At 55.2% G+C, this 27003-nt stretch overlaps 6 protein-coding genes across 6 annotated transcripts; 3 read left to right on the forward strand and 3 right to left on the reverse strand.

Annotated features, from left to right (window-relative positions):
* Nucleotides 1–394: 394 nt before the first annotated feature.
* Nucleotides 395–3736, forward strand: E0L32_011251 (uncharacterized protein; the record flags this gene model as incomplete). The annotated part of the gene is made up of 4 exons (XM_031133959.1): nt 395–450; nt 527–639; nt 710–1000; nt 1056–3736. The coding sequence occupies 4 exons, from the start codon at nt 395–397 to the stop codon at nt 3734–3736; spliced, it is 3141 nt and encodes a 1046-aa protein (XP_031000801.1).
* A 454-nt stretch (nt 3737–4190) lies between these two features.
* On the reverse strand, nt 4191–5123 carry E0L32_011252 (uncharacterized protein; the record flags this gene model as incomplete). The annotated part of the gene is made up of 1 exon (XM_031133960.1): nt 4191–5123. One exon carries the CDS (start codon nt 5121–5123, stop codon nt 4191–4193), a length of 933 nt encoding a protein of 310 aa, XP_031000802.1.
* Nucleotides 5124–5689: 566 nt separating this feature from the next.
* Nucleotides 5690–8072, forward strand: E0L32_011253 (uncharacterized protein; the record flags this gene model as incomplete). Its single annotated transcript, XM_031133962.1, has 5 exons — nt 5690–5966; nt 6026–6469; nt 6522–6649; nt 7011–7247; nt 7305–8072. 5 exons carry the CDS (start codon nt 5690–5692, stop codon nt 8070–8072), a joined length of 1854 nt encoding a protein of 617 aa, XP_031000803.1.
* A 719-nt stretch (nt 8073–8791) lies between these two features.
* E0L32_011254 (uncharacterized protein) lies at nt 8792–9724 on the forward strand (the record flags this gene model as incomplete). The annotated part of the gene is made up of 2 exons (XM_031133963.1): nt 8792–9092; nt 9228–9724. The coding sequence occupies 2 exons, from the start codon at nt 8792–8794 to the stop codon at nt 9722–9724; spliced, it is 798 nt and encodes a 265-aa protein (XP_031000804.1).
* A 1499-nt stretch (nt 9725–11223) lies between these two features.
* On the reverse strand, nt 11224–13026 carry E0L32_011255 (uncharacterized protein; the record flags this gene model as incomplete). Its single annotated transcript, XM_031133964.1, has 3 exons — nt 11224–12432; nt 12494–12695; nt 12764–13026. 3 exons carry the CDS (start codon nt 13024–13026, stop codon nt 11224–11226), a joined length of 1674 nt encoding a protein of 557 aa, XP_031000805.1.
* Nucleotides 13027–21183: 8157 nt separating this feature from the next.
* On the reverse strand, nt 21184–25830 carry E0L32_011256 (uncharacterized protein; the record flags this gene model as incomplete). Its single annotated transcript, XM_031133965.1, has 2 exons — nt 21184–21285; nt 21370–25830. The coding sequence occupies 2 exons, from the start codon at nt 25828–25830 to the stop codon at nt 21184–21186; spliced, it is 4563 nt and encodes a 1520-aa protein (XP_031000806.1).
* Nucleotides 25831–27003: the final 1173 nt, after the last annotated feature.

The raw sequence follows: 27003 nt of genomic DNA on the forward strand, positions 1-27003 counted from the left end.
AGTCCATCGCCGTAGCTTCTCCCAGCCATCCTCATCATCCCCTCCGCTTCCATCCTCCTCACGCAACACCTCGCAAACGTCTACTGTGCTTGGAATACACTGGGCTGTCTCACCCATCCTGCCCCGAGCCGAAGACGCCACTTGCGCCAAGTTCTGGTGCAAAGCTTCTGGTCCCTGAGCTTATCCGCTGCGCTCAGAGGATAGCTTGTGGGGTTCGGACGCCAGTCTCCCGAATACACACCCATCTGATAGCCGCTCTGTCACAGCAGGCACAACACCGAAGTCGCGATCTCTGTCCCGCTCGATGGGGATGATGCTTCACCGCGCCCTCCTTGTGGGGGCGCTGTCCTTGTTCTCGGTGGCATCATGCTTGAAAGAGTACTCATCGGCCGACATGATGCGGGCGCAACTCGCGCTCATGGCAGACCGGCCTAAAGACTGTCCGCCATGGTGAGTCGGCCTGCCATCACGATCTATCCAAGTCCACCCTCGAACCATGCTGACCTTGACGATCCAATCTGCCCAGTTTCAACTGCCTCTTGCCCGCTTTCACCTGCGGCCAATACGCCGAATGTAGTGAATACGATGGTACTTGCAAATGCCCCGAGGGATTTGCTGGCATCGACTGCCTCGAACCCTGTCAGTATACGAATATACCTTCCTTCAACCATCAATATTGAACGAGAAAGTCTGACCCTGAGATGTAAAGTGTGCGGTTCGCTTGCGCAAGGCCGAGACCGACCCATGCGCGACGGACCGACTTGCGATTGTGAACCTGGCTGGACCGGTCTTAACTGCAATGTCTGCACCGAAGATAAGGCCTGCGACGCCTTGATGAAGACTGGCGAAGGCGGTGTCTGCTACCAGATGGGTGAGGTCGTCAAGCACAACTACCAAATGTGCGATGTGACGAATAAACAAATTCGCAACCTACTCGGCGATCAAGTCCCCCAGGTCACCTTCACTTGCAAGAAGGAGGACGGCGACTGCGACTTTCAATGTATGTGTGACTTCCGATTTGAATCGACAGGGGACCTTTGCTAATTTGGTGGTAGTCTGGGTTGATAACCGCGAATCATTCTATTGCCATCTTGATGAGTGCGAGTCCAGCGCCTCGTTCGATGAATACGCCAACAAGACGAGCTATGAGTGCAAGAAGATCGAGTGCAGTTGCATACCGGATCGCATGCTCTGTGGAGAGAATGGATCTGTTGATCTTACCGACTTCCTCGACCAAGAGATCAAAGGCCCTGCTACCTTCAAATGTGACCAGGAGGCCGGGGGGGTTAATAATTGCGCCTTCAAAGAGCCGAACATGGATGAACTCATCAGCGACATGTTTGGTGACCAGAGCATCTTCTTGACCTGCCGTTCTGGAGAATGTCTGTACAACACCGAGGTTCCTGGCTACGAACGTCCGATCCCCAAGATTAATACTCCTCTCATCGCTGGCGTCATCGCTGGGTGCTCGCTCTTCCTCGTTGCCGTCATCCTGGTTGTCTGGTATCTTTCTCGACGACAATTTAAGTATGGCGCCATCCATCTGGATGATTCAGACGACGAGGGTCTCAAGCTCATGGCTGATCACAAACCTGCCTCACTCTTCTTTGAGAACGTTTCCTACCGCCTCAACGGCAAGCAGATCCTCTCTGGCATTCAAGGTCTGGCACGGCCTGGCGAGGTCACGGCGATCATGGGAGCCTCTGGCGCCGGTAAAACCACCTTCCTCGACATCCTTGCTCGCAAGAACAAGCGTGGCGCTATTGGCGGTGATTTCTACGTCAATGGTGAGAAGGTCAACGATACCGACTACAAAAACGTGGTTGGGTTTGTCGACCAGGAAGACACCATGTTGCCCACCTTGACCGTCCACGAGACCATTCTCAACAGTGCTCTCCTTCGCCTTCCTCGCGATATGGGCCGAGCCGCCAAGGAGCAGCGAGTTTTTGAAGTCGAGAAGCAGCTGGGTATCCACCATATTCGAGACTCGCTTATTGGTTCGGAGGAAGGCCGTGGCCGTGGCATCTCTGGAGGAGAGAAGCGAAGGGTCGGTATTGCTTGCGAGCTAGTTACCAGCCCCTCCATTCTCTTCCTTGACGAGCCTACCAGCGGCCTCGATGCCTACAATGCCTATAACGTTATCGAGTGTCTTGTTACGCTCGCCAAGACGTACAAGCGAACCGTCATCTTCACCATTCATCAGCCAAGGTCCAATATCGTGGCCCTCTTTGATAGGCTCGTCCTCCTCGCTCGGGGAGAGACGGTCTATTCTGGTCCGTTCGCCCAGTGTCAAGACTATTTCGACCAAATCGGCTATGCCTGTCCCCCAGGCTTCAACATCGCTGATTACCTCGTCGATCTCACTATGCACGCTGGAAACGTTGCCTCGTTTGATGACGGAACGGTTGCCCCCGATGCTGCCAGTGTTGGCCCGAGTAGTACTAGGGCTGTCAAGTCGATCGCAAGCGTAAGCATCGGAGAGGAAAGCGGTGTGGAAGGTTCTTCATCCTCTAGGCCAAAGCCGAGTCGACGGGACTCTGTCAAGGCGCGTCAAGAGCGCGAGCTCTTCACGCGGCGCAAGAACACCGTCGATACTGCTTCTTACTCGTCCGGCACAGAGGAAGAGATTGGTGCATACAAGTTGTCCGCGCAGACCCCAGGCGTAGTGCCGCCGCAGATCCTTGAGGATCCTGATGACACACCCCCTGCTGCTATCTCGGGTACCGACCTGGACATCCTGGTGTCCTCCTTCAACCAGTCCGACATCGCTTCCAGCACGCATGACGAGATCCAGCAAGCCATCGCCGCTGCGGAGAGCGCGAATGGACGAAATGCTAACGGCTATTCTGCTGATGGACCCAACGTTCACGTCAGCGTGGTTGGCAAGGGCTACGCTCGTGTCGGCTACCTTCGCCAATTCATCATCTTGTCCCAGCGGACCTGGAAGAACCTGTACCGAAATCCAATGTTGATGCTGACTCATTACGCTATCGCCATCCTTCTGGCGGTCCTCTCTGGCTTCCTCTTCTACGGTCTGACCGACGACATCCCTGGTTTCCAGAACAGGCTGGGCCTCTTCTTTTTCGTCTTGGCTCTTTTTGGCTTTAGCACCCTCACGAGTCTCACAGTCTTCTCCAGCGAGCGCCTTCTCTTCACCCGCGAGAGGGCCAACGGATACTATGCACCTATCACGTACTTCGCAGCCAAGGTCCTCTTCGACATCATTCCGCTGCGAATCATTCCTCCAATCTTGATGGGTGCCATCCTGTACCCCATGACCGGTCTTGTGGCTGACTACGAGCATTTCTTCACTTTCATTTCGGTCCTTGTCCTGTTCAATCTCGCGGCCGCAGCTATCTGCCTCTTTATCGGCATCGTCTGCAAAGACGGCGGTGTTGCCAACCTCATTGGCAGCCTCGTCATGCTCTTCAGCCTGCTCTTCGCCGGTCTTCTGCTGAATCACAACAAGATCCCGCCTACTGCGGTATGGCTGCAGTGGCTGTCGATCTTCCACTACGCGTTCGAAGCTCTGATTGTCAACGAGGTCCGCTACCTTACACTGACGGACCAAAAGTACGGACTGGACATCTCGGTACCAGGGTCCGCCATTCTGAGTTCCTTCGGCTTTGACAACGGTGCTCTGTGGCCTGACGTCAGAAACCTGGGCATCTTTGGTGTGGTCTTCATCATCTTAGCCTACGGAGCTATGCATATTCTTTTGGTCGAGAAGAGATAATGTATGTTGCTGCTTCAATCGATGGATAGAGTCCATGTCACTGGAGGATTTGTATGGTGCATGAGAGCGAGTTCCGTACTCGTCGCTCTACATAGAGCTGCTATAGAGCGCTCCCCGGGTTTTCATTTCTGTGCTTTATTCCGTATATACTTGGCGTTGTAGGTCGGGTTTGATATTTCCAGCATCTCATCAACATAGCGTCTCTCAGTCGTATCACACATGAATCTTTTAGCCATTCCTAGCATCACACGCATAGGCACAAATCGTTGACCGCTCCAAGTTCGTGGGCAAGTAAGCAAAGTAGATTTCAGATAAAATTGCGCTTGATGCAAGAGTTGGTTGCCGGATCATACATGGTGAACCCGTCCAGATATTATACATTTAACTACAGTTTGCTCCTCCCATACATACACATAGAGACTGACCCCTCAAATTGAGTCACGTTTCTAGCCATTTACTGCATCTTGCCGCCGGTCAGGGTCTCGGCAATGATGAGCTGTCTCTTCCTCGTCCTGTCGGCATCCGTCTGCACAGAGTCGACAACCTTGCTCGACGTCCTGGACAGGCTGGCGACCATGCTCTGGACCGTAGCCGGCGCACCAGAGGTGTCCCAGACGCTGTCGGCCGCGCCCATGTTGCCCAGCAGGTTGCCCTGCGTGCGGAAGTAGCTCTCGCTGAAGAGCTTGTCGACCGTCTTCTCAAGCTCAGCCTCGTCGACGATGAACTTGCTCGCGGCGACGTACAGCTGCTGCAGGGCGTCGCGGCGGGCCTCGCTCTTGGCGAGGGCGATGGCGGCCGTCCGCTCGGCCGACGCGGCGGCGCGGGCGGCGCGGTCCGGGTCCGGCAGCACGGCCGTCTGCTTGGCCGTCGAGCTGCGGACCGTCGCGCGCGTGAGCACGTCGTCGGCGCGCTCGGGGGCGAAGAGCGCCGCGTGCCGGTTGCGGTTGAAGTTGGCCCGCCCGGCGTCGCGCGCCTGCCTCTCGCGCACCTGCTTGCGCTGCCAGAGGCCCTCTATGCCCGAGGCCAGGGACCGGCGGCGGCTCTCGGCGAGCCGCCGCCGCTGGGCCTCGACGTCGGACTTGGGGGTGTCGCCGCGCTGCTCGGCGAGGGATACCGGGGCCGCGCGGGCGACGAAGGCGGCCGGGTCGGCCTTGAGGTGCCCCGTGCGGTGGTGGAAGACGTCGCGGGGCACGGGGAGGCGGCCCTTGACGCGGGGGTACTTCTTCTCGGAGGACTGGGGCGGCTGCGGGAGCTTGACGAACTGGGGCGACTCGGGCGGGATGTTGACGGCCTGGAGGCGCCGCGTGGTGCTGAGGCACCTCATCGCGGAGGCCGAGGTCGTCGAGGCGAGGGAGAGGACTCCCTGTCTCGATATTGAGGGAGGCATTGTTGTGATGGGTGGCAGGTTGTATGCCCCGTTCGGAGGTGAGATGGAGGGGCACGACGGGGTTGTCGATTGAGAGAGAGACTCTGCCTACCGGAGCTCCTGATTGACTGACGATCTTGAAAATATTCGAGAGCCGCAGCACGCTCCTGCCAATTGAACCAGACCAGAGTGGACTCGCTTGAGACGACTAGGCCGGAATTTTCTTGCTCCTTGCCGGAAATGGCCGGCCAATTGGGCGGTCCAGAGACGAATTTAGCGACCCCACTGAAGCTTTCAGTGGGGGTGTGTTGTTCAGCAGGGGTCCTGGCGTCGAGAAAAAAATTGTAGGGAAAGTTCGCTATCGCAGCTTTTTTCCCATCTTATCGCACACAGTCTTCCCAGCCCCATCCTTTCTTTCCCTCTGTGGATTTGACCGCTTGCTTCCCAGTTTCTTTCCTTCTCCTCTCTTCTACTTTTTTTTACAAAGATTCAGGGCTGGTGGTCTCTTCTTTGGAAGTCTGGGGCCTTTTTTTTCCTCACTTCACATCCTTCTTCTCCCCGGGTCACCAGATTGAGCGCTTTCCGTTATGGGCACCGGAAAGAAAGAGGCGAGCCGCCGCCAGCGGCAGGGCAAGACGGGAGATGGCATGGCCAACGTCAAGGTGAAGGGCGAGTCCTTCTACCGCGATGCCAAGCGCGTCAAGCAGTTGAACATGTTCAAGGAGGGCAAGGCGCAGCGTAACAAGGACGGCAAGATCATTCAGGCGGCCTCGTACCAGTCTCGAGATGTGCCGACGGCGGTCATTGAGCCAAACAGGAAATGGTTTGGCAACACCAGAGTCATCAGCCAGGACAGTCTAAAATGTGCATACCCCCATGCATTGTATACCCCCAGAGATCCGTCTGCTGACCCTCTTACACAGCTTTCCGAGAGGCAATGGCGGAGCGTGCAAACGACCCGTACCAAGTCCTTCTGAAGTCGAACAAACTGCCCATGTCCCTGATCAGAGACGGCTCGGAAACAAACGGACTGAAGAAGCACAGGGCGAAGATGACCCTGGAGAGCAGCCCGTACTCCGAGATCTTTGGCTCCAAGTCGACGAGGAAGCGCGTCAAGCTGGATGTCAGCAGTCTGGCTGACTTGGCCGATGGTGCTGAGAAGGACCTGGACACATACAAAGACCGTCTGGAACAGCAGAGGTTACTCAGCGGCAACGCTGGTCCCGAGGATGGTCCCATAGACCATGCTGCTGAGGAGGATACTGCCATCAACGCTGCGATAGAGCCTATTTTCACCAAGGGCCAAAGCAAACGCATCTGGAACGAGTTGTATCGGACCATTGATTCTAGCGACGTTCTCATACATGGTAAGCGCTTTCCACTGGACAACTTGTCATCCAGTCACTAATAGATATCCAGTCTTGGATGCTCGAGATCCTCTGGGCACGAGGTGTCGCAGTGTCGAAAAGTACCTCAAAGAAGAGGCGCCGCACAAGCACTTGATCTTCTTATTGAACAAGTGTGATTTGGTGCCCACGTCTGTTGCTGTAAGCATAACTTTGCTTCCTTTCCCTTTGCCCCCCCCCCCCTTTCTCCATACCATATCCCAAAGCTTTAGTCAGGGCTTCTTCTGCATTATTTGTGCATCATAGATCTGGTCCGTTACAGCTTTGGAAAAGCAACATTGGCACTCGATGCTCTTGACCTTCGGGTCTTGAGCAGATAGTTTCTCCGTCTTGGGGGTCTGTCATGAGAGCCTGACCGTTTCGTGATGAGTTGAAGTCTGCGTGTCCTTCTTGGATTATTTTATGGCAGTCTTCTTAGTATTGAAACATACATTTTTTTTTTTTGGAGAATTTCTCCTGGTCGTAACTGAGCTTGTCAAGTTCACCTGCTGACCATCAATAGGCAAAATGGGTCAAGATTCTTCAGAAGGAAGTTCCCACAGCGGCGTTCCGAGCAAGCGTTACTCAGCCGTTCGGCAAGGGTTCCGTCATTGGTCTGCTCCGGCAGTTCTCGTCACTGCATTCCGACAGGAAGCAGATCTCTGTTGGTCTAGTCGGCTACCCCAACGTTGGCAAGAGCTCAGTCATCAATGCGTTGAGGGGCAAGGCCAGCGTTAAGGTGGCGCCCATTCCTGGCGAGGTAAGTTATTCATTCAAAAAGTGAAGAGATTGGAGATGGTAGCTGACATTATGATAGACCAAAGTCTGGCAGTATGTCACGCTGATGAAGCGAATCTTCCTGATTGACTGTCCTGGAATCGTGCCCCCGGATCAGCAGGCCTCCCCCGAGATTCTTATCCTGAGAGGTACTGTGAGGACGGAGAAGGTTGAGAATCCTGCGCAATACATCCCTGCTGTGCTCAAGAAGGTCAAGCCGCAACATCTCAAGCGTACCTACGACCTTGACTACAGCGACATTGGCGATCACATTCGTTTCCTCGAAGCTCTGGCGAGGAAAAGCGGCAGGCTTCTCAAGGGTGGAGAGCCGGATGTCGATGGCGTGGCAAGGATCATCCTAAATGACTTCATGAGGGGCAAGATCCCATGGTTCACGCCGCCACCTCAGGTCCAGGTCGACGAGACGGAAAATTCAGATCGCACTGGCCGGCTTGGCGAAATGAAGAAGAGGAAGCGAGATGACGCCGAGAGCGTTGCCGACACTTCCGTGGGCGCCACGATACCCACCGCGATGAAAAGCAAACCGGAGGAAGCGGAAGACGATAACAGCGACTTTGAAGGGTTTGGCAGTGACAGTGACCCGGGTGAGATGGGCAGCTCCGATGAGGATGAAGACAGTGTGGAGTCGACAGTCGGCACCGAGGATGTCATCCTGCTTGAGAGCTCAGATGACGATGCCTCCGAAGTCGACGAAGAAGAGGGGGAAAACGAGCCCTCGGAAGAGGAAGTAGAGGTGCCGCAGAAAAAGGCCAAGAGGTCAATATCCTCGGGGTCGAGGAAACGATAGACGTGATAGCAATACAGATACCCCGGAGGAACAGCTATGTTCTCCATTTCTTCCCGCACTCAAGCGATCCTCCTTAAACGTGACTCAAGGTCTGCGGTGTGGCATGAAAATGTAATAGTAATGACACGCCTGCGTTGACTTGCCCCTGCTGGCTCCCAACACATCAGGGGCTTTGAAAGAACTCATGTCACGAGTGCTGAGCGAGACTGTAACCAACAAAGCGCATGCCTTATGTCACGTTTCACGCCATGTTTCGCAACGTAGGTGAGAACGAGTCTCAAAGAGTCGATAGTTTTAAGTATGTTGCAATAGTCAACGCGCACACTCAACATCGTCACATAGTGGTTCTTACCGAGTCGAGTCATCGACTGCTTCCGGTACTGGCCACAAAGTGTGACCGTCTTGGTGACAGCAGTTGGTCATCTTGATACCTTGGTCCAGGCTGATTCTTGAACACAAAGACGTGCTGAATCACTTAGTAATAAGGTACGGTGGTGTGATGAGTTCAATGATTATTTTCTTAAAAAGGAGCCCGTCAAGGTGACTGATGCGAAGGATTATCATGGCTACTCTTTCTCTTCATCATCATCATCACAACACACACTCTTTAATCGTATGTTGGGAGTAATCAAACCCCAAATACACTCCTCTCTTTCCTTGCTTGATATTCTCTCCTTTGTCCGGTTCCTGGGATCAAAGAAGAAAGAATACCCGACTCAATGATCCTCCTCTTCTGGTTCATCTGCCTCTTGGGCACACACCTGGCCCTCGCCACGCATCCTCCGGTATGCTCGGGCCCTTCTCCGACCAGCCCCAGCTGCGAGTTCCAGGCGCTCATCAGAGACGCCCACGGCTTCACCCTCACCCTCACCAAGGACAAGCAGGGCCAGCTCGTCGGCAGCGACGTGCCCCTCAACGGGACTTTCCCCGTGCCCGACGGGGACCACACGCTCATGTACCTGCGGGTCGACGGCGACGGCCACCTCCGTGACCGGGACGATCAGTGGTGCTGGGCTGTCCGTGAGTTTTCTTGCCTTTTTTACAAAAGCCTTCTTTCTCCCCGGTTTGATATGCAAATGGCTCCCCCCGATTTCGATGGGGGGGAAAAAGAAAAAGACTGTGGCTGACAAATTGGAATCAATAAAATAAATAAAGCCCCTACGGACACCTTGGTCTGCAGCGCCTTCCCAGACGACGAGCACGACCCCAACTTCGCCAAGCTCGTCGGCCCAGACCGCTGGGCCCTCGACGACGACGGCCGGCTGCTCCTGGTCGGCGACGGCTTCCTCGTCGTCGGCACCGGCACCGGCACAGCCAACGGCACGAAGCGCGAGGCCGCAGCGGAAGCGGCCGGGGTAGCGGCGGCGGGACAACGACGACGACGACGACGACGACGACGGCGCCACCAGTCGCGCGAGTTCGTCGCCTGCCCTACCGGCGGGCCCCGGCGCGAGGTCAAGCTGTACCTCGACTCGGGCGCGCAGCCGGCCGGCGCGCCGTGCAAGCTCGTCAGCCTCACGGCCGACGGGTGCTTCTGCGGCCGGCCGGCGGCCAACTACACCGCCGAGCACCCGCCGCCGCTGCAGGTGTTCCCGCTCACGCTGCTGGGCACGTCGGCGTCGGCCGCCACGGCCACGGCCACGAGCATATAACTACATGTAGGCTAGGCTAGGTAGGGCCCATCCCCCCCTGGCCTGGCTCTGGGTTTTTGAAAGTTGGTTGTGTGACTGGGTTGGAAAGGGGTGAGAACGTCGCGGTTTGATATCCCGGATATTTTGTTTCTGCTGTCTTTGTTCTTTTTTTTTTTGGGGGGGGGGGGAGGAAGGAACGGGGGTTGCCAGGGGTATCACTCTCTCTTCTCCCCTTGAGATACCTTCCGAGTCTGTACTCATTTTTGGCTGGAACTCCTTAACTACTTGTACACTCTAACTCTAGTTAGCACTTTTGTAGTATGCCGTGTCCGTGTCGAGACATTGTTCCAAGGTCGATGTTACTAGGAGAGGCAACAAAACATAGTCTCATTCACTGATCTCCAGCTCCAATCGACTTCCCTGTATCAGCATTGTAGACCCATGAACCATCTCTTCACCTATCTACTTATCCATCCATAGATAGTTCTCACCAATTTGACTGTTCCTGGGCTCTTTATGATTTACCAAGATGTGGTCCAGGTGCTGAGTTGGCATCGACCGTGCTCACAGGACCCAGTCACCAAATTTTCACAGTAATCGACAAGAATAGGGGAACGAGAGTGTAAGCGAAGCTCAACATGCGAGAGAGGTAGTATTAGCTATTAAGTTATGGATCCTAAAAAAGCAGCCTCCTTGACTACAAGGAGGCTCGACCCGCTCGTGCCAGCCTGCCATGATCCCCCTCGAGCCTCGCATCACCCCCCGACCACACACGCAGTCAGTCGAGAGGCCATGAAACACCCCAGACGGAGTCAAGCCAGTAGCAGATAACACAGGTACTCTTTGATGGGACGCCAGAAAGTTTCGTGGGCCCGTATTTTCTCATCCTTCCCCCTTTTTCCTCCGCCGGGTTCTCAGGAGAGATGCTTGCTCCTTCCGTGAGCACAAGCAAAGGGTATCAACTCATCCTCCCGTCCAGAAATCAAGACATCTTTCCAAGAGAGCTTTCCAAAACCGTCGACCGTTTTGCGGGGTATACTGGGTATCAAAAAAACAAAGACAAGATATTGCAAGGATATTGGTATTTCGGTCTGGTATCAAGACGAGAAAAGCAGGAACTACATGAAAAGCAAAGAGCGGCGGGGAAATGCAGAGGAAATAACGAAGACATTGTTGTGGTTTTTTTTTGTAGTTTGGTTGGTCGTTGCCGAGAAGAGGCTGTTTAGGCCTCTTCTCGATTCCAGAGGAAAGACCGATGAATGCAGCGATTATTAAAAACAAGACGTAGTGGGTATATCAGGGTCCAACCAAGCTTTGACAGGGTATCTTGAAAATGCAGAACCGATTCCCGACCAAACCCGGAGAGTTGGCTAGTAGTCGTTGGAAGGCGCTCGAGGCCCCCCTCTCTCAAAATGTTCATGGACTTCGCTCTATAACTGTCTTACTTTTTTTTTGTGATTTTGGTGTATGCGACCGGGTTTCATAGCGACCACGATTCAGCTGAGGCGCCAATGCGCATTCTATGCGGTAGCGGCAACCTGAGGAGTGGCAGCCAGAGGCTTGTCGGCGGCAGGGGTCTCCTCGGTGGTGGCGGGAGCAGCCGTCTCGGGCTCGACGGGCTTGGCGGCCTCGGCCTCGGCGGCAGCAGCAGGCTCGGCCTCCTTGGAAGCCTCAGCCTCGGCGGGCTTCTCCTCGGTCTTCTCGGCAGGCTTCTCAGCCTTGCCCTTGCCCTTGATGGTGGCACGGAACTTGGAGAAGGGGGACTTGGGCTTGTCGCCCTCCTCGTCAGACGAGGCAGACTTCTCCTTCTTGGCACCGAAGCCGAAGGGGAGCGAAGACTTGCGCTTGTCGCTCTTCATCTCCTTCTTGGTCTCGCCGTTGGTGGCAGGGGTGGCGTCAACAGTCTCGGTAGGGACGTTGGCAGGGGAGGCAACCTCGGCCGAGAGAGGCTCGGTGGTCTCAACGGCCGGGATCACGGGGGCGTTCTGCGAGACAGCGGCGCCCTCAGCCGGGGCGTCCTTGGCAGGAGGAGCGGGTGCAGACTCGGCCTCGGCCTTCTTCCGGCCGAAGTTCAGGTTGCCAAAGATCGAAGCCCGCTTGGCGGGGGCAGGCTTGGTCTCAGGGGCCTTGGCCTCGGTGGCAGCAGCCTCAACAGGTGCCTCGGCCTCAGCAGCAGGGGCATCGGTGGCGGGGGCAGCCTCAGTCGCAGCGACGGTCTCGGCAGCAGGGGCAGACGTCTCGGCGGCCGGGGTCTCGGTTGCGGCGGCGGCCTCGGCGGGCTTCTCGTCCTTCTTGACCTCCTTCTTCTCCTCATCCTTCTTGCCCATCAGGCTGCCGAAAATCGAACCGCGCTTTCGGCTGGCAGATCGGCGCTTGGGCTCCTCCTTGGCGGGCTCCTCGAGCTTGCCAGCCTCCTTAGCGGGCTCCTCGGTCTTGGCCTCCTCAGCGGGAGCGGCCTCCTTGGGGGCCTCTTCCTTGGCGGCCTCCTCAGTCTTCTTCTCCTCCTTCTTGGCGGGAGGAGCAGGCTTGAAGCTCTCGATAGTGGCCTTGTAGGTCTCGGACTCGGTGACAGCAGTGGCCAGTTCCTTGGCCTCGGCGATCTTGGCCTTGATCTGGGCGACCCAGTTGTCACGCTCAGCAGCGCTGGCAGCCTTGAAGGTGTGCTTGTGGCCCTTGGAAGTCAGGTGGAACTTGTGGGTGCCGTCGACGGTGGGCTCAGAAGCCTCGGCCTGGTGAGGTCGTTAGCTACTGCGGAACGTGCAAGCTTTCCTTTACAGTTGGAATTCTTACCAGCTGGATGGCTCCGTGGGGAGTCGACTTGTCGTTGGGCTTCTCGTTGTAGAACAGGAGACCCTTGCCAGTGTGCGAGGCCCAGGCAGCGACGTGGTGAGCAACCTCGCCGACCTTCTCGCCGCGAATGTAGGCGTTCATGTGCTTGGGCTCGACGGCCTCATCGCCGAACCAGAAGTACTTCTTGGAGTAGATGAAGTTCCTGTGAGGAAAATCCATGTGTCAGCGAATCCACCTCGCTAGTAGAAAAGGGGCGTTCAGTATACTCACTTGGGGAAAGAGGATCCCTTGGCCTCGAGGATACCCTCCTCAATGGGGGTGACCTCCTCCTTCTTGGCCTCCTCGGCGGCGGCGGCCGGGGTCTCGGTAGCCTCAGCAGCGGCGGGCTCGGCGGTGGTGGTCTCGGTGGCGGCAGCGGCGGGCTCAGCAGCGACTGCTGGCTCGGCGGGAGCTGCAGAGTCGGCGGCGACGGGCTCGGCGACAGCAGGGACGGTCTCCTTGGGGACCTCGACGTTCTTGTTCTCCTCAGCCATTGTGGTGGATTGTTGGGGTATGTTGTTTGGGTATCTCAAAAAGGAAATGAAAAAGGAGTTTTTGGGTATCACTGGAAAGCAAAGAAAAGTAAGGACAGGATCGTTTGTGGGTGGACGATGGACTGCCTCGATGTAGTTGTGAAGTGGATTGCCCTGGTGGTCACGAGATGTGAGGCCGGCGGGATTGGGATTTGATTAAAAGAATAATCTATTGGTTTTGTGGGAGGAGGAAAGTGGAAGAAGGGGGAAGAAGAAGGAATGCAGCGACTGGAGCTCGGAAGGGTACTTATTTGTTTCCTCTCGAGGCGTCACAGGGGGGGGTGTGTGGGCGTGGGAAAGGGAAAGGAAGGGAAAGCGAAGGACTGGCTGGCTGGTGCTGGTGCTGGCCTGGTTGCTTGTCCGTTGCCGCCTTTGGCCGCCTTTCACATGGGTGGGTGGTCAGGTAACTAGTTGGAGCTGGGTGGTGGTCCGGGTGGTCCTGGTGGTCCTGGTGGATGGATGGACAATTGATGGACAATGGATGGAGATGGGGATGGATGGGGGATGGGCGAGGCAGAGATTGTCACAGAGAGCTCGTCCGTCTTGGGATGACAGGGGAGAGAGAAGAAAGGGAGTGGACGGGGAAGGGAGGGGGAGCTATCTTGGTTTCCGTTTCCACCCTCACGCAACCTCCCTCTCACGTCTCACGGTATCATTGCCATCCATGTCAAAAGGCACAAAACGGTCTGGACATATCACCCTTGTACCTGCCTGCCCAATGCACCCTTTCAACGACCTTACGTGTACAAGTACTCCTGCTTCGATACCATCCAAGGCAGATATAGATATGCGCATGGCCAGTGACTGCAACAACAAGTACCGGCAGCTTCCCTGCTCGTCGACTTGTCTTGCTCGACCATACAGATGCGGTCACAGCTTACAAGTACAACCAGACCAGCGGAGAGCTGGTGGTGAACGAGCATCCATCCTCTCTTCTCCAGCCGCTCGCTGCTTCTGTCGCTGGATCCCTGATCGACCGTTTCCTTCACCTGGCCTACGATCCCCCCTGGTAGCTCGTCAGATCAGGGTCTGGCGTGCTTCTCCCGGTCGAGACCCCTTCTGCCCGTCCTCCGTACTCCGTAGGTTGACTGACGGGTTTGACATGCGACCCGTTCGCCAGTCTGGCTCGAGAGTGGACGTTGTTGCTGGGTGCATCGCTGGTCCGTGCTTGCGCTACCCGACCCTGGGCGAAATTACAACTACAGGGGTCCTCCTTCGGCAGTAGCCCAGCGTCTAGCTCAAGTCCCTCCTTTTCCAGGGCGCTAGGGCGAAAACAAGATCACAAGGAGAGGAATGTGGAACAGTGGGAGATGCTTCAGTATTTGTACTTCTATCGCCCGACAGCATTCGAACCGACAACTCGTTTGTGCAGGTCAACTGCTCGAGGTCAGCTCGAGAGAGGAGAGGAGAGGAGAGGAGAGGAGAGAGCTTTGCGACAGACACTGCAACCTTGCGCCTTTGCGGGTACATCACGTCGAAGTACCGGCATGCTGCTAGCCGTCCGCCATCTCCTGCACCTTGCAGTTTATTTTACGTTTGCCCTTTTCAGGGCGCTAGCGGGTGCGGCAGCCCCCCCCTTGGATGGTGTGGATAATGCAAGACAGCAGCTTTTACCGTGGCCAGGCGGGCCCTTGCGTCCCACCAATCCACTGAATAAAAAATCACCGAACGCTGAGGTGGGTGGAGCTTGCAGGTGACTCCTCAGGCTCCTGCCACTAATAAGCCCACTCGTGCCTCTTGGTCTCTGGCGTGTCGTTGCTAAATTTGATGTGGATTAGTCGCTGTCGATCAGGTCATCACCTCATCAAACGCTATCAACCAGAACTGCCTCCCTACAACAGCAGACAGCGGACGAGGCCTACAATATGTACGGAGCATCTCGCATTCTCACGGCGGCAGCACTGCCAAATCCAACCCATCTCGCTCATCCTGGCCATACCGCACCTCACAGCCACCCACTGCTGGTGGACCAGCCTCAACAATCCACAGGCCCCTTGCCCCTTGATGACAAGAGAAGAGCAGTTACCCGGCGAGAGCAGTGCTACGGTCTCCCTAGGGTCTGTAGATAGGGTCCAGACCGCCCAAAGTGCTTCTGGGATTGCGGATAGGGGGCTGCTTTGCTGGCAGGTACCGTAATTTCGTTACCATGCGTCCTCATTCCAACCCAGTCCACCAGATGCACCAGCACTGTCAACGCTGCCTCCGTATTCGCCCTCGCTGGCCACTCAAGCTCACCCGATGCAACGCCGGGCCTGTGCCAACAGATCCACTCCAATAAAAAACCATCTCTGGTCCAGTCCTCTCTGGCCGCCGCTCCGCCAGTCGCTCTCGTCGAAATGCTGCTCTCATTTGGGGCGTACTTGCGCGTACCTAGGCGATAGGGAGGAAATCGAGATCCACTGGTGCTTGACCCCATCCAGCCACGCCCAGTGGAACTGCTGGGTCCGTCGCCATGACATTTTTGACGGACGCTACCGGCACCTAACCAGAAAAGAAACAGACCAAGGTCCCTTCGGGTGTGCGTAATTGTGCGCCATACGAGGTACGACAATGGAAAAATAATCCTGTGCAGTCGGCTCTTCGCAGGATACTCGAACTCAGGTATTTGTTTTTTTTGTTTTTCTTTGCAAGGACCAAGAATCTAGAACTTAATCAATCCGGAACTCTGCTGTCATACAAATCCACCTGCAAGACCGGGCTTGTTACAAAGTAGTTACATGAAGTCGTCGCCCGCCGTGGAGATCTCGATAGATGACTAACATGGTCTGAACGACTTCTTTTCTTGGCATGCGAAGACAAGAAGGGAAAGGGACAAAGAACACTAGCGTCTCTCCCGGCGCATGGCTTGTTTCCCTCAAATGTCTTTGCTGAAACGGTCAGGTTTGTGCCACCGTAATGACTTTGTTTTTTTTTACTTGTATTTCATGTCAAAATCTGTGGACCCGCTGACAGGGGAGAGCTGAGGCATGGGCGTGAATAGGTATCGACAAGGGGTAGAATGCGGCGAAAAACGCGAGCGGAAGCAAGCCGAGCCTGTGTCCTTCCTGCTCGAGATATCTTTGTGCAAAAAGACTTCCTACAGTGCTGCACCATCGTGGCCGCGGATTGGCTTGCCCATGCGCATTGCCCATCGCCCAGCTGAGTCAGTAGCATCGTCCAAGGTAATCTCTCTCGAGGTCACAGACGACGACCCCAATCGTGAGCAGCCAGCGAATCCTCACCTGCACTGCACTCGCCATGTCTTGGCATGAAACACGCCCAGATTGCATAGCGGACACAGCCCAGGTCATTATGCCGCCGGGCGGCTCAACGACCACACGTGTTTTTTCCTTCTTTTGATGCCAGGCACACTCACCCTTGTCTTCGAGATCTTGCCTCGATCAGAAGGTGGATTGTCTCAGACATGCTTGGGGCCCGTCTAGTAGCAAACGCGAGCTGGGAAAAAGAAGAAAATGCGAAACCTGCCGGTATAGTCAATGCATCAGAACGTCCAAGTTCAAGCCGTGGGACTCTTTTGTCCAACCCCTGGAGAACTGCACTGCGTACATGACTACGGAGTAGGTAACGGCTAGGAAAATGTGCGTCCAGCTCGTCCATTCCATGCCACTCATGAGTGAACCTGGACCTGCTCTCGCCGTTCCGACGTCGTATCCGTTGAGCACATCTTCCCGACGGGGATGGGATCCCATGCCAACCGCATATCGCTTATTAAAAGCCTGGTTTTGCGGTCTGACTGCCCCGTATCCAAAGTACATGCTGCTTTGTACCTTATTAAGATGCAGGAAGGACACTACCTCGAGCGGCAGCCACAACGCCTGCTACTGCTCCGTCTGTACATCATTGTGCATCTGTCTTTCATATAAGGTGATGCATGCTACCTCCCGTACAGAAGCAACGCTCAGATGATCATCCAGGCAACTTTTCAGGCCTCCTTCACCTCTGAAGGAGTTGTCTTGCAGATCGAGAGACGGCAGCCCACCCGCGCAAGGGGACGGCATTATCAACTCTGCGTCAGTTCTCTTCGAACCGCGGAAACGTGCTCTGCCAGTTTGCCCAGGGACCTGCGCTGCCATTGGCTTACGAAAGATCGAACCTGTCTTGCCTAGATTAACCTGTTTGATGTAGGATCCAGCCCCAAACCCCACCGGCTTGAATCCCGAATCCTCTTCAGTGTCTGAGCTATCCGCAGCGTTACCAATGAAGGAACTGCGTGTGTCCGTGTACACTTCGTCTGGATGGACGGGCGTTATCTTGTCAAATTCCATCCTTTCTCCTTGTACGGAACCAAGACGCACTTGGAGAATGCCGTAACCCCCCATTCGGAAACCGATCGTCCTCTAGGCCATGTTCCCTTTGGGTGTCGGTCCCACAGGAGGTGTCTGATCTGTACACCGCCAGAATGTCGATTTTTTGTCCGTCCGTTCCTTTGTTTCCTTGGTGAGGGAGGGAAGAAGCCGTCTATCTCTCTGCCTCTCTCTCTCTCCCCACACATCCATCAGCATCAAACGGGCGAACCTATCTCGTGCCAGCACGGCATGCGCATGATCCCATGGGTGGTGGGGTCAAAAAAAACGTTTTGGAACCTTGCCGGCTCGAGGCTTGGAGTGTGCATCAACTGACTGGATGATGTGGTGCAGCTCCTCCCCCCGCCCGCCCCAGGAGCGATCTTCGTCAATCTACTTGCATATATGCCTTTGAATGTCGGTCTAGTCAGGTCTCGATGCGTTGTAGGTATATGGGCAGGCGAAGTGTGCTGCGAGTGTGGTGGTGCGTCTGCATTTCATGTAAGTCTGCAATGCACGCTCCGCATTTCGCTGCACGGTGGCCATGATAGCTAGCCCCATTGTGCCAAAACCTTGCCTGGGTACCGATTCGCCAAGGGAAAGGGGACGACCCTTTTGCTTGCGACATGCTCTCTTCCTCTATTCTCCCTCTTCTCCGCGAAGCTGTACATGACCTCGAGGTCTCCCCCAAGCCGACCCTCCCTAACTATCCTGCAGCGCCTCCCCCAACGGTCATGTGTCACGCCCGCCGGGAGAGCCTAGACCTCACACGGCGTCCGACCCGGCACACACACCGCATACGCCCTCTTTCCAACCTTGCATGGGCGAGAGCTGGGGTAACTCGACTCTGATATCATTCAACCGCACCTCCCATATTCCTTTTTGCCTCCCGCATCCCATCCCCATCCCGCGGGTGCAACGCAACATCAACATCAGCAGCAGCAGCAGCAGCAGCGGCGGCGGCGGCGCGGGCAGGGAGAACAATTTTTGCCTATATTGCCTAGTTAGATGCCTGCATGTCTCTCCCCCCCATCCCTTGGACGTTTCCTGCGCGGGCAATCATACGTCAATCGTAAATCGATCGATGTGTGTGTCTCTGTGTCTTGTGTGTCTTTGACTTTAGGGGGGGAGGGGAAACGCGTTTCTACTTTCGGGTCATGCTCGCTCCATGCCAGCGCCATGCCAATGCCATGCCATGTCTCTCATTTCTACTACCCCTCCGCCCGTCCCGATGCCGATCCGTATTCTTCAGAAAGAGACACAGCTAGGTGTACATCATCTCGAACGATTGCATCTCCCCGCGACCCCACCTCAAAAAGTGCCTTTGCCGTATCGGCCCATCCGGAGATCGCGGCAATGTCTTCTTGCGTTGCTCTGTGATGGTCTACGGCAGTGCCCTTTTGCTTTTTCGTCGCGTTTTCATCAGTCTAGAGAAATCGTTCTTGTATCTCACCTGCTAGGTTTACTTGTCTTTTCTGAGGGGCTGTTTCTTTGCCTCTTGAATCATGTGGACATTTCCAGCCCTTTGGTCGCCGGGGAAAGTTACGTGATAGTTTGCGTGATTGTGGGCTGAAATGCATGCGTGTGCGCACATGGTGTGCTAGTGGACGCCGAGAGACTTGGACGAGAAGCCACTGTTCAACCTTGGCTAGGTAATAGGTGAGATTCCTCGGTTTCGAGAGGGTTGTGCCGGGTGGCATTCAAACGTGTGCTGGAGTTAGGTACGCAAGCAGAGTTTCCTCGGCTTTTTACTTGACCGTGGCGTGAAACTCTGTGGCAAGTAAACTTCCTTCGAGTTCTGTCCTTCGGACCTCACGTTGCGGAACTACCCATTAGTCAACCCTGTGTGCCTGGCCTAGCAGAATGATGACCATAGTTGAATCGGCGGATTCAGGTCGTGTGATGACCGGACTGTCCCTGTCCTGGTCGTACTGGTGCCGTTGTTCTGGCGATACGTATCGACAACTCGGTATTTGGGGTAATGAGTTGCAGCTAATTTTTTACAGTTCCCAAGTTCGAAGGTTTGCCTGATTTGGAATTTCCACTCTCGAAGTACCTAGTAGCATACAGTAAGAGTAGGTACCTGCTGCTACCCATTTCCAAAAACGATCGACCGAGCCAGCGTTCCAACCGATGCACATGGTGTTCATTCCACCGATGCTTCTTTTTCCGACTTGGTGCCCATTCCTGGCCGCCGTGACGTGCTATCCCGAGACTCTCGAGTGAGACATTCAACTAAGTGGCTCCGTCGATGGAGATTTGCTTCGTGCTTGCTCTTCTCTGCGAAGAATGCTGGTTTGATAACTACTTCGTGTGATTTACATCGTTGATAAGGGGGGCTTGAATCATGTACCTACCAATTCCTCTCCAAGAGAAGGAGGCAAAGGCGGCAATTCACGCCGCCTTCGAGGTAACAGTATTTCTATTGGCTGCTTGTTCCGCGTGTGGCGGGACGTTCTCTGTGGCTTTGTCGACGACATGCAGTCAAGATGGCGATGTTGACGACAAGGCTGGGCACAGCCGGGTTGAACCTTCTCTAAGTCAAGGAGGCTGCGCATTTCTTGGACCTGCACACAGCTTGATAACGGATACATAACATCTTTTGACATACTGATCAATGAACATACCTCATCTCTGTTGTCGTTCGTCGTTTGAAAGATATGGCTCGTCTTGTCAACCAGATTGTCATGAGGTGCACTCGCCCGCTAGCTCGGATGAGGACAGTAATCAGGGCTGGCAGCCACGGGGAGAAAGACAAGGGATATGCTTGCTTGAACTTCTTCAATCCATTAGACATTTTGCTGCCTTCTTAGCTGAACATGAGCCAAACTTGGCATTAATGATCCCGTTCAGCACTTCCCTCCGCAGTTTCCCGGGCATGCACGCCGCATGGTCGATATTAAAGATCTCCTCTTCTTCTCCTTCGCCACTGTCTTGAAAATGCGCACCCATTCTTCATCCCAACAACGAGGACCGGGGCAGAGATGTTCCATGTTGCACTGTTACCTGGATATGGTCCCTCTGATTCAAGTCCTGTCTTCACCTGATACCTACCCCTGACGAACAGGTGAAAAGGAAGAGAATTTCTTCCACGATTATTGCCAGCCCATGAAATAACCAAGGAGACACACAAGACACGGAGACAGATGGGAATGAGTAAGGGTCTGAGGAAAAGAGCCATCACCGGAGCCTCGCTAGCAACTTTGCTCCTTCATTAACATTCTTCCACTCTCTCTTCCTCCCTAAGGAAAGATGAAGAAGCAGCCCACAACCGCTATAATACCCATAGTTAAAAAAAAGAGAGCTCGTTCCAACTCCCAACAAATATGTACAAAACTCCTTGAATGCTGGAACCGGCGTTCCGTTCGTGTGTATCCCGTTTTTTAAGTATCCCAACTTTGCCCCCTAAAAAGTGCAATAAATGAGAAAGCCTGCCTTTTTCCCGCTCCGAATCGCCGCCCCCTGATTAAGATGAGTCGCTCTGACATGATCCGGGCCCATACTGTACTCTAATAAGGAAAAAAAGCTAAAAAGGAGGCCACAGAAACAAAAGGGCAACGAACGGCCCCTACATGATGGAAAACCGTGACATAAGAAACCGACCAACTCCGGGCCGATGAAGAACCAGTCCAGTCTAGTATGATGAGGTTGCCGGTTACGCTGTTACGATGATGGCGTCGATGGCAAAAAGATGCGAGTTAATTGTTTGTGCGAAATCATACGTCGTTCCGAGTTTTGAGAAAAGTTCGTCTCCCCAAAGTCCTGGCGTGGTGGTGGCCACGCCATGGGAAGAGCAACATCCGATCCGGGCCTTCACCTCGTTCCTCCTCTCCCGCTAAGCTGGCGTAGAAATCGTGTGTGTGTTGTATTTTGCTACAAGCTCCTCAATCTTGGGCATGAGATCCGGGATCCGGAATGGCTTCGAAATGACATCGTCCTGTTGTACACAATTAGCACAAGGGGGCTCTCGAAACCGAGGCAGTGTTGGGAAGGGGGAGTTGAAAAAAAAGACCAGACTTACAATTCCAGCGGCTTTGGCATTCTCAATCTGCTCCGGCCGAGCATACGCCGTGACCGCGATGATCGGCACATGGCCGCGGATCGTGCCGTCCGCCTCGAGCTCGCGGATCTTGCGCGCACACGTCATCCCGTCCATCACCGGCATCTCGAGGTCCATCAGCACTACCGAAATGTTGATGTTGTCAGGCTCGCTCTTCCTGCCGTGGCTCGTGTCCGAGGAGCCCGAGACGCTCGACAGGTTCGACGACGAGGTGGTCAGCTGCGGTCGCTGATGGGCGTGCTCTGGGCTCCAAAAGGTAGAGCGACGCAGCGCCTCGAGCGCTTCTATGCCGTGGTTCGCGACGTGGGTGTTGTTGCCGCATTTGCGAAGCTGCCTCTGGAGAACCTTTTGGTTGACCAGGTTGTCTTCCACAATCAGCACGTCAAGAGGTGCCGATGCGTCCGGGTCAGTCATGGCGATGTCTGGTACTGCCCGTGGCACTATATCTTGGGCTACCGGCGTCGGTGGCTTGCTTCCGCTGGTCGCATAAGCAGTGTATGTTACCGGAGCCACGCCACTGTCGGCTCGCTTGAAGGGGCTCGAAGCGGGAGGCTTGATGGAGGGCGAGAGCTGCGTCAGCGGTACCATGCGACTCTTGATATAAAAGGCGAAAGTGCTGCCCAGGCCCTTCTCAGAAGTGACTCCGATCTGTCCACCTTGCAGCTCTGTCAAGATGCGGGAAATAAACAGCCCGAGGCCAGAGCCACCATACTGCACGTGTGTGCGTGGCGAGGTCTGCGAAAAGCGCTGGAAGAGCATCTTCTTCTCATGGTCATCAAGGCCAGGACCGGTATCTGTCACGGCGACATGCAGCTTAATCTTGTGCCCACTGCCCCAGCCAGGCTCGTCGGTGATATTCTCCCGCTCAGGGCTCCGGGATGGGAAGTATGAACGACTGCTCTCGGCCGAATCTTCGATGTCGAGGGTTGCGCCCAGACTTATGACAATGGCCCTTCTTTCCCGTGACTGGGTGAACTTGATGGCGTTGGTCATGAGGTTGATCAGGATCTGTCGGAGGCGAGAAGGATCAAGTTTGACCCAGTCGATATCCAAGTCTTGGTATGACTTTTCGATGCGGAATTCGCCCCGTATATCGTTGGAATTGAGCTCAGTCTCGAACATCTTGAGCACATTCTGGATGACGACAGCAGGCTGAACATCGACCGGGGTGACCAGAAGCAGCTGAGAGTCGAGCTTGGACAGCGTGAGGATGTCGTCCACGATCCGTTTCTGGTGGCTAGCGCACAGCGAGATGGTGTTTGACGCCTCGAGGCAGCTCTCCAGCAGCAGGTTGAACTTTCCTGGCACGTACGCCGACGGGTCCTCTGAACGGTGACTGACGATGGTATTGGTGATCTCGTCCGCACACTGCAGTATGGCGCTAAGAGGATTGCGCATCTCGTGACTGGTAATGTCGATAAAGTTCTCCTGCTGTCTCTTGAGCTCGACCGCTTCCTCCATGCGTTGCTTCTGGAGAACTTCTGCCCATTTCTGCTGTGATATGTCTGTCAGGCACCCAAAGATGCGCCTCAGCTCGCCGCCCTCCGTCTTCTCGGGATAGGCACTCATGAGAGCCCACGTATCTACGGCGTGGCCGTCTGCCTCACGTATGTTCTTGAACCGGAATTCGTGAGTGATGGCAACCTTCTCCGTGACCAGTCTCTGCCAGACTGCCGCGACACCAGCCCTGTCCTCGTCCCGAACACTTTGCATCCATGTCTCGACCGTGTTTGCCGATCGGAAATCTGATCGAGGGTGGCGTGAGATCTCCCACCACGCGTCGTTGCAGTAGTTGATGACTCCATGCTCGTTCGCGATAAACATCCCAACAGGAACAAACTCGGCCATTCTAGTGAACTTGTATTCGCTCTCGACAGCCTCTTGGGTTCGCAGACGGAGCTGCAGAGACAGCTCTTGGCGATCCAATGCTGCAAGCCTGGCCGCTCGTTGGCCACGCTTGATTTCTTCTTCAAAGAGCACCACTGAAGCCAAAGACGTGGCGAGTTGCCGGGAGAGGAGGTTGATGAAGAGTTGATAGTCTTCGTTGTATGGTCGCCGGGGGTTGACGCCGACCACAATGAAACCGACGACGGCATCGCCAGTAGTGGTAGGATGAACCGGAAACACGACCACAGTCCTGCAGGGATCACCAAAGCCCCTGAACTCTAGTCCTTCGATGAGAGAACTAGGTAAAGTTCCGTCTTCTTTCGAAAGAACCACAGGCATCCCTTGCTGGGCCATCGATTCCCTCATATAAGGTGCGAACCCATCGCCGCTCGTTCGAAGATCGATTGAATCCACAGCGGCGTGGTGGTTCTCAGGAACGCCGAGTGAACCCTCAAGTACTATCTGAGGCGGGTTAGACAGGCTCCCGGAGTGCATTGATGATGACTCGCTCTCCGAATCTTCAGCCACGGAGTATATGAGCGCAAATGGAATGTCCCAGGGGTTGTACGCAAGGCCCTGCTGTACAAGCCCCCAAAACTCGTTCACGGTCTGCGAGAGCGCGGTCTTCTCGCCGATCTCTCGTAGTGTCAACATCCTCCGTTCGTTCACTTTGCGACGCGTGTTCTCGAACGCGGGATTGTACAGGGCCACTACCGAGCCATCAGCCCCGACCACCGGCACAATGGACCAGCTGAAGTAAGTCTCTTCTAGAAAGCCGTTGCGAATGATGAATAGCCTGTCGTCGTGTTTCATGGTGGCCTGTCCCGAATTCCAGGCTTCGCCAAAGATCGGCTCAATGGCGTCCCATATCTCAGCCCAGGCGTCCATGTAACTGTTGCCCATCATCCGTGGGTGTTTCCGGCCTGCCAATGCAATGTATGCCTCGTTGTAGATAGAAGTGTAGTCATGTCCCCAGTACAGCGCAGCAGGGTGCGGACTTCCCATGATTAGGTTTGACATGCTTCGCAGGTCGGCCGCCCAGTTCTCTATAGGTCCTAACGGAGTCGAGGCCCAGTCTATGGAGCGCGCAAACTGGATATGCGACGGCAACGAGGGGCTGATGGCGATACGAGTCCAGTCAAATGACGGACTTGAGTCGTCGTCGTCGTCGTCGTCCGGGTTTGATTCTTGTTGTATGGGTGTCTCAGGATCGACGTCAATGACATCTCTTGGCACAGAATGTGATCGACGGACAGATTCGCGCGCTGTAGTATCGCCAAAGTAGTCGGTCTCGCTCGAAGAACGTTCCCTTGGGGTCGTAGGATCCCTTGAAGGCGTAGGCCCACGATTCCTCTGGCCAAGAACTGATGATGCTTGCGCGGGAGGGCTCGGTGAGGTGGGCGTAATGGACACAGCGCTGCTATTCCCACTGACAAAGCGATACCGCCTTCGCAAAGTTGAACAGGTCCAGCTGATCCCCCCGTAGGACAAGGACGGCAAGCAGACATCCATCGACTCATTATTTCGAACAAAACTCAATATCCAAGCCTTGAAGCGCGAGAAGTCAGTATTGTTCTCGGGGTCCAGAGTGTCTGACGACACCAGATCAAGGACAGTTTGTGATGCTCGGAGCGCCGCATTGGCGAACAAAACCTCAATGGGACCCGTCCGATAATTAGCACTATTTGCGAGGTCAATGATGAAGGTCGGGCGTTCGTCCTGCTCGAGCAACTCAATCACCCCAATGCCCTGTAATTGCTGCAGACTCGGGCTCAAAGCCCGTCCATCAGTCCCGGGGCTGTCAAATGGCCAACTTCCTGGCGTACTCGATGAACGATTGGTACCTGCCGAGCTGACATTGCCCTTGGGCAGGCGATGCGTGGTGACCCTCTCGTCACCCTCGTGAATTCGATTGATCATGGTGCTGGTGCCTTCCGTAGAAGGATAGCTCGGAGGGCGGATCGGCATTGGCCGTGAGGAGCTGGAGAAGAAAATGGGGGAGACGACCTGGTCGGTACCGGGAGACGGCGTCTGCGGGATACTGCTCAGGCTAATCTGTGACGGAGCCGTGAGGCGGGCTCTCTTGGGGGGCGAATGGCGGGCTCCCGGGTCGAGGCCGTTCTCTTCGGAGCTGCGCTTGCTCTGGAGAGCCGCGACCGGTCTCACAGGCGGCGGATTGCTGTCGGTTACGGATTGGCGCAGTTTGCTGGGGGAAGAGGCGAACGGGGTCCTAGACGGAGCATTCCGAACGACCGGAGGCTCGCGGATGAGGGTTGCAGATGTCAAACCATAACGGCTAATCTCAGAACCCCATTCGTCAGCGAGCTGCTGCGCCTTCCGGTTCGCGTCCTCCGAGACGGATTGTCTACCTTGCTGACGGATAGAATGAGCGAGCGGACCCGGCGCCGCGGGGGCTGCGGACGAGGTTTGGTTGATCGCTACTGAGGCGGCCTTCAAGTCCTGGGGCTGTGCTGTTGTTGATAAACGATGAACCTGATCCGAATATCGAGAGAAGCTCTTATCCGCTAACGTCATGAATGAGGCAGAGTCAGCTGAAAGAAGAGAGAAGACCGTCGAGGAAGAGTGGGCGGCGCAAATGTCCACGATGAAGAGGACTTGGACGCGGGGGAAAGTGCAGCAATATCGGTGCCGGCAGACCAGGTCCCCCCCGTACAAGCTCAAGCCGTTATTGTTCACACAGACGGACACACATAAAAAGGACCGAAGGGTATGTTGATGCCATTGAAGGCTCCCGTCGAGACGTTGAAGAGCACCTCAGGCACGTGAAAGAAAGCCGGCCGCACCGGTAGATGTTTTGGAGGAAGGAGAAGAAGAGGGATCGAAAATTTCCACACAAGATCTCTTTGCTCTCTCTCTAGTGACCTGGCCTCGACGCGGAGGTTGCTCCGTCTTGTGCTGCAAGGCGAGAATGCGCGCGGGCAGGGAGTGGTAGGCAGGTTTATGCGGAGAGGGGGGCAGATGGGGTGGGTAGGCTGGCCCTCGCGTTGCAACCAAACCCCGGCAGGTAGGCGGATCAAGGTCCCGGACAGATGCTGACGTGCGTGGAGATGTGTGTGTCCGGCTGTTTGGGATTTCGGAGAGATGATTAAGTAGGTATGTGTGAGGGATAGATGGGCAGGTAGTTACGGTGCACGGGCAGGGCGGGCGAAGGCAGAGGTCGACCTCGAACAAAAGCTCCGTTCTCTGCGCTTCGTGTGTGTGTAAGTATGCAAGGAAAGGGTGCACAGATGGTGGCCAACAATGCTACGAGATGAACGGGGCACGAGTCCGAGTCCCAAGCAGGCGTCGTTGATAAGAGCAGGCGAGTTCGCAGGAAAAAAAGTGTAAACGTCAGGCGGGAGGTTGTCTAGGCTGGGGCTTGCGGTGCATGTGTGAACGCGAGTAGGGTGCCTAGGTAGCTTGAGGAAAGTATTGAGCGTGTGTGTGGAGGATGCATTTGTGTGTGCAGATATGGCAAGGGAAAGCGTCGAGGTCTTTGAAGCTCTCGACCGCTCCATCCCCATCTGCTGCGTCCCAGCTGCGGGCAATAAAGACTGCCAGATCAATCCAGGGAGTGTGGGCCGGCTCCAGTGGGCGCACTAGCTCCGGGTGCCCCATGTCCCAGCCCATTGATGGAGCCTGTTCCTAACTTTTTTTTTCTTTTTCTTTTTCTTCTGCTCTTTTTTGTTGGGCTCTACGTACTCTCGG

This window comes from Thyridium curvatum, assembly GCF_004353045.1.
Source record: "Thyridium curvatum strain D216 chromosome Unknown NODE_101_length_133319_cov_86.129610, whole genome shotgun sequence".
Classification (NCBI taxonomy): Eukaryota; Fungi; Ascomycota; class Sordariomycetes; order Thyridiales; family Thyridiaceae; genus Thyridium; species Thyridium curvatum.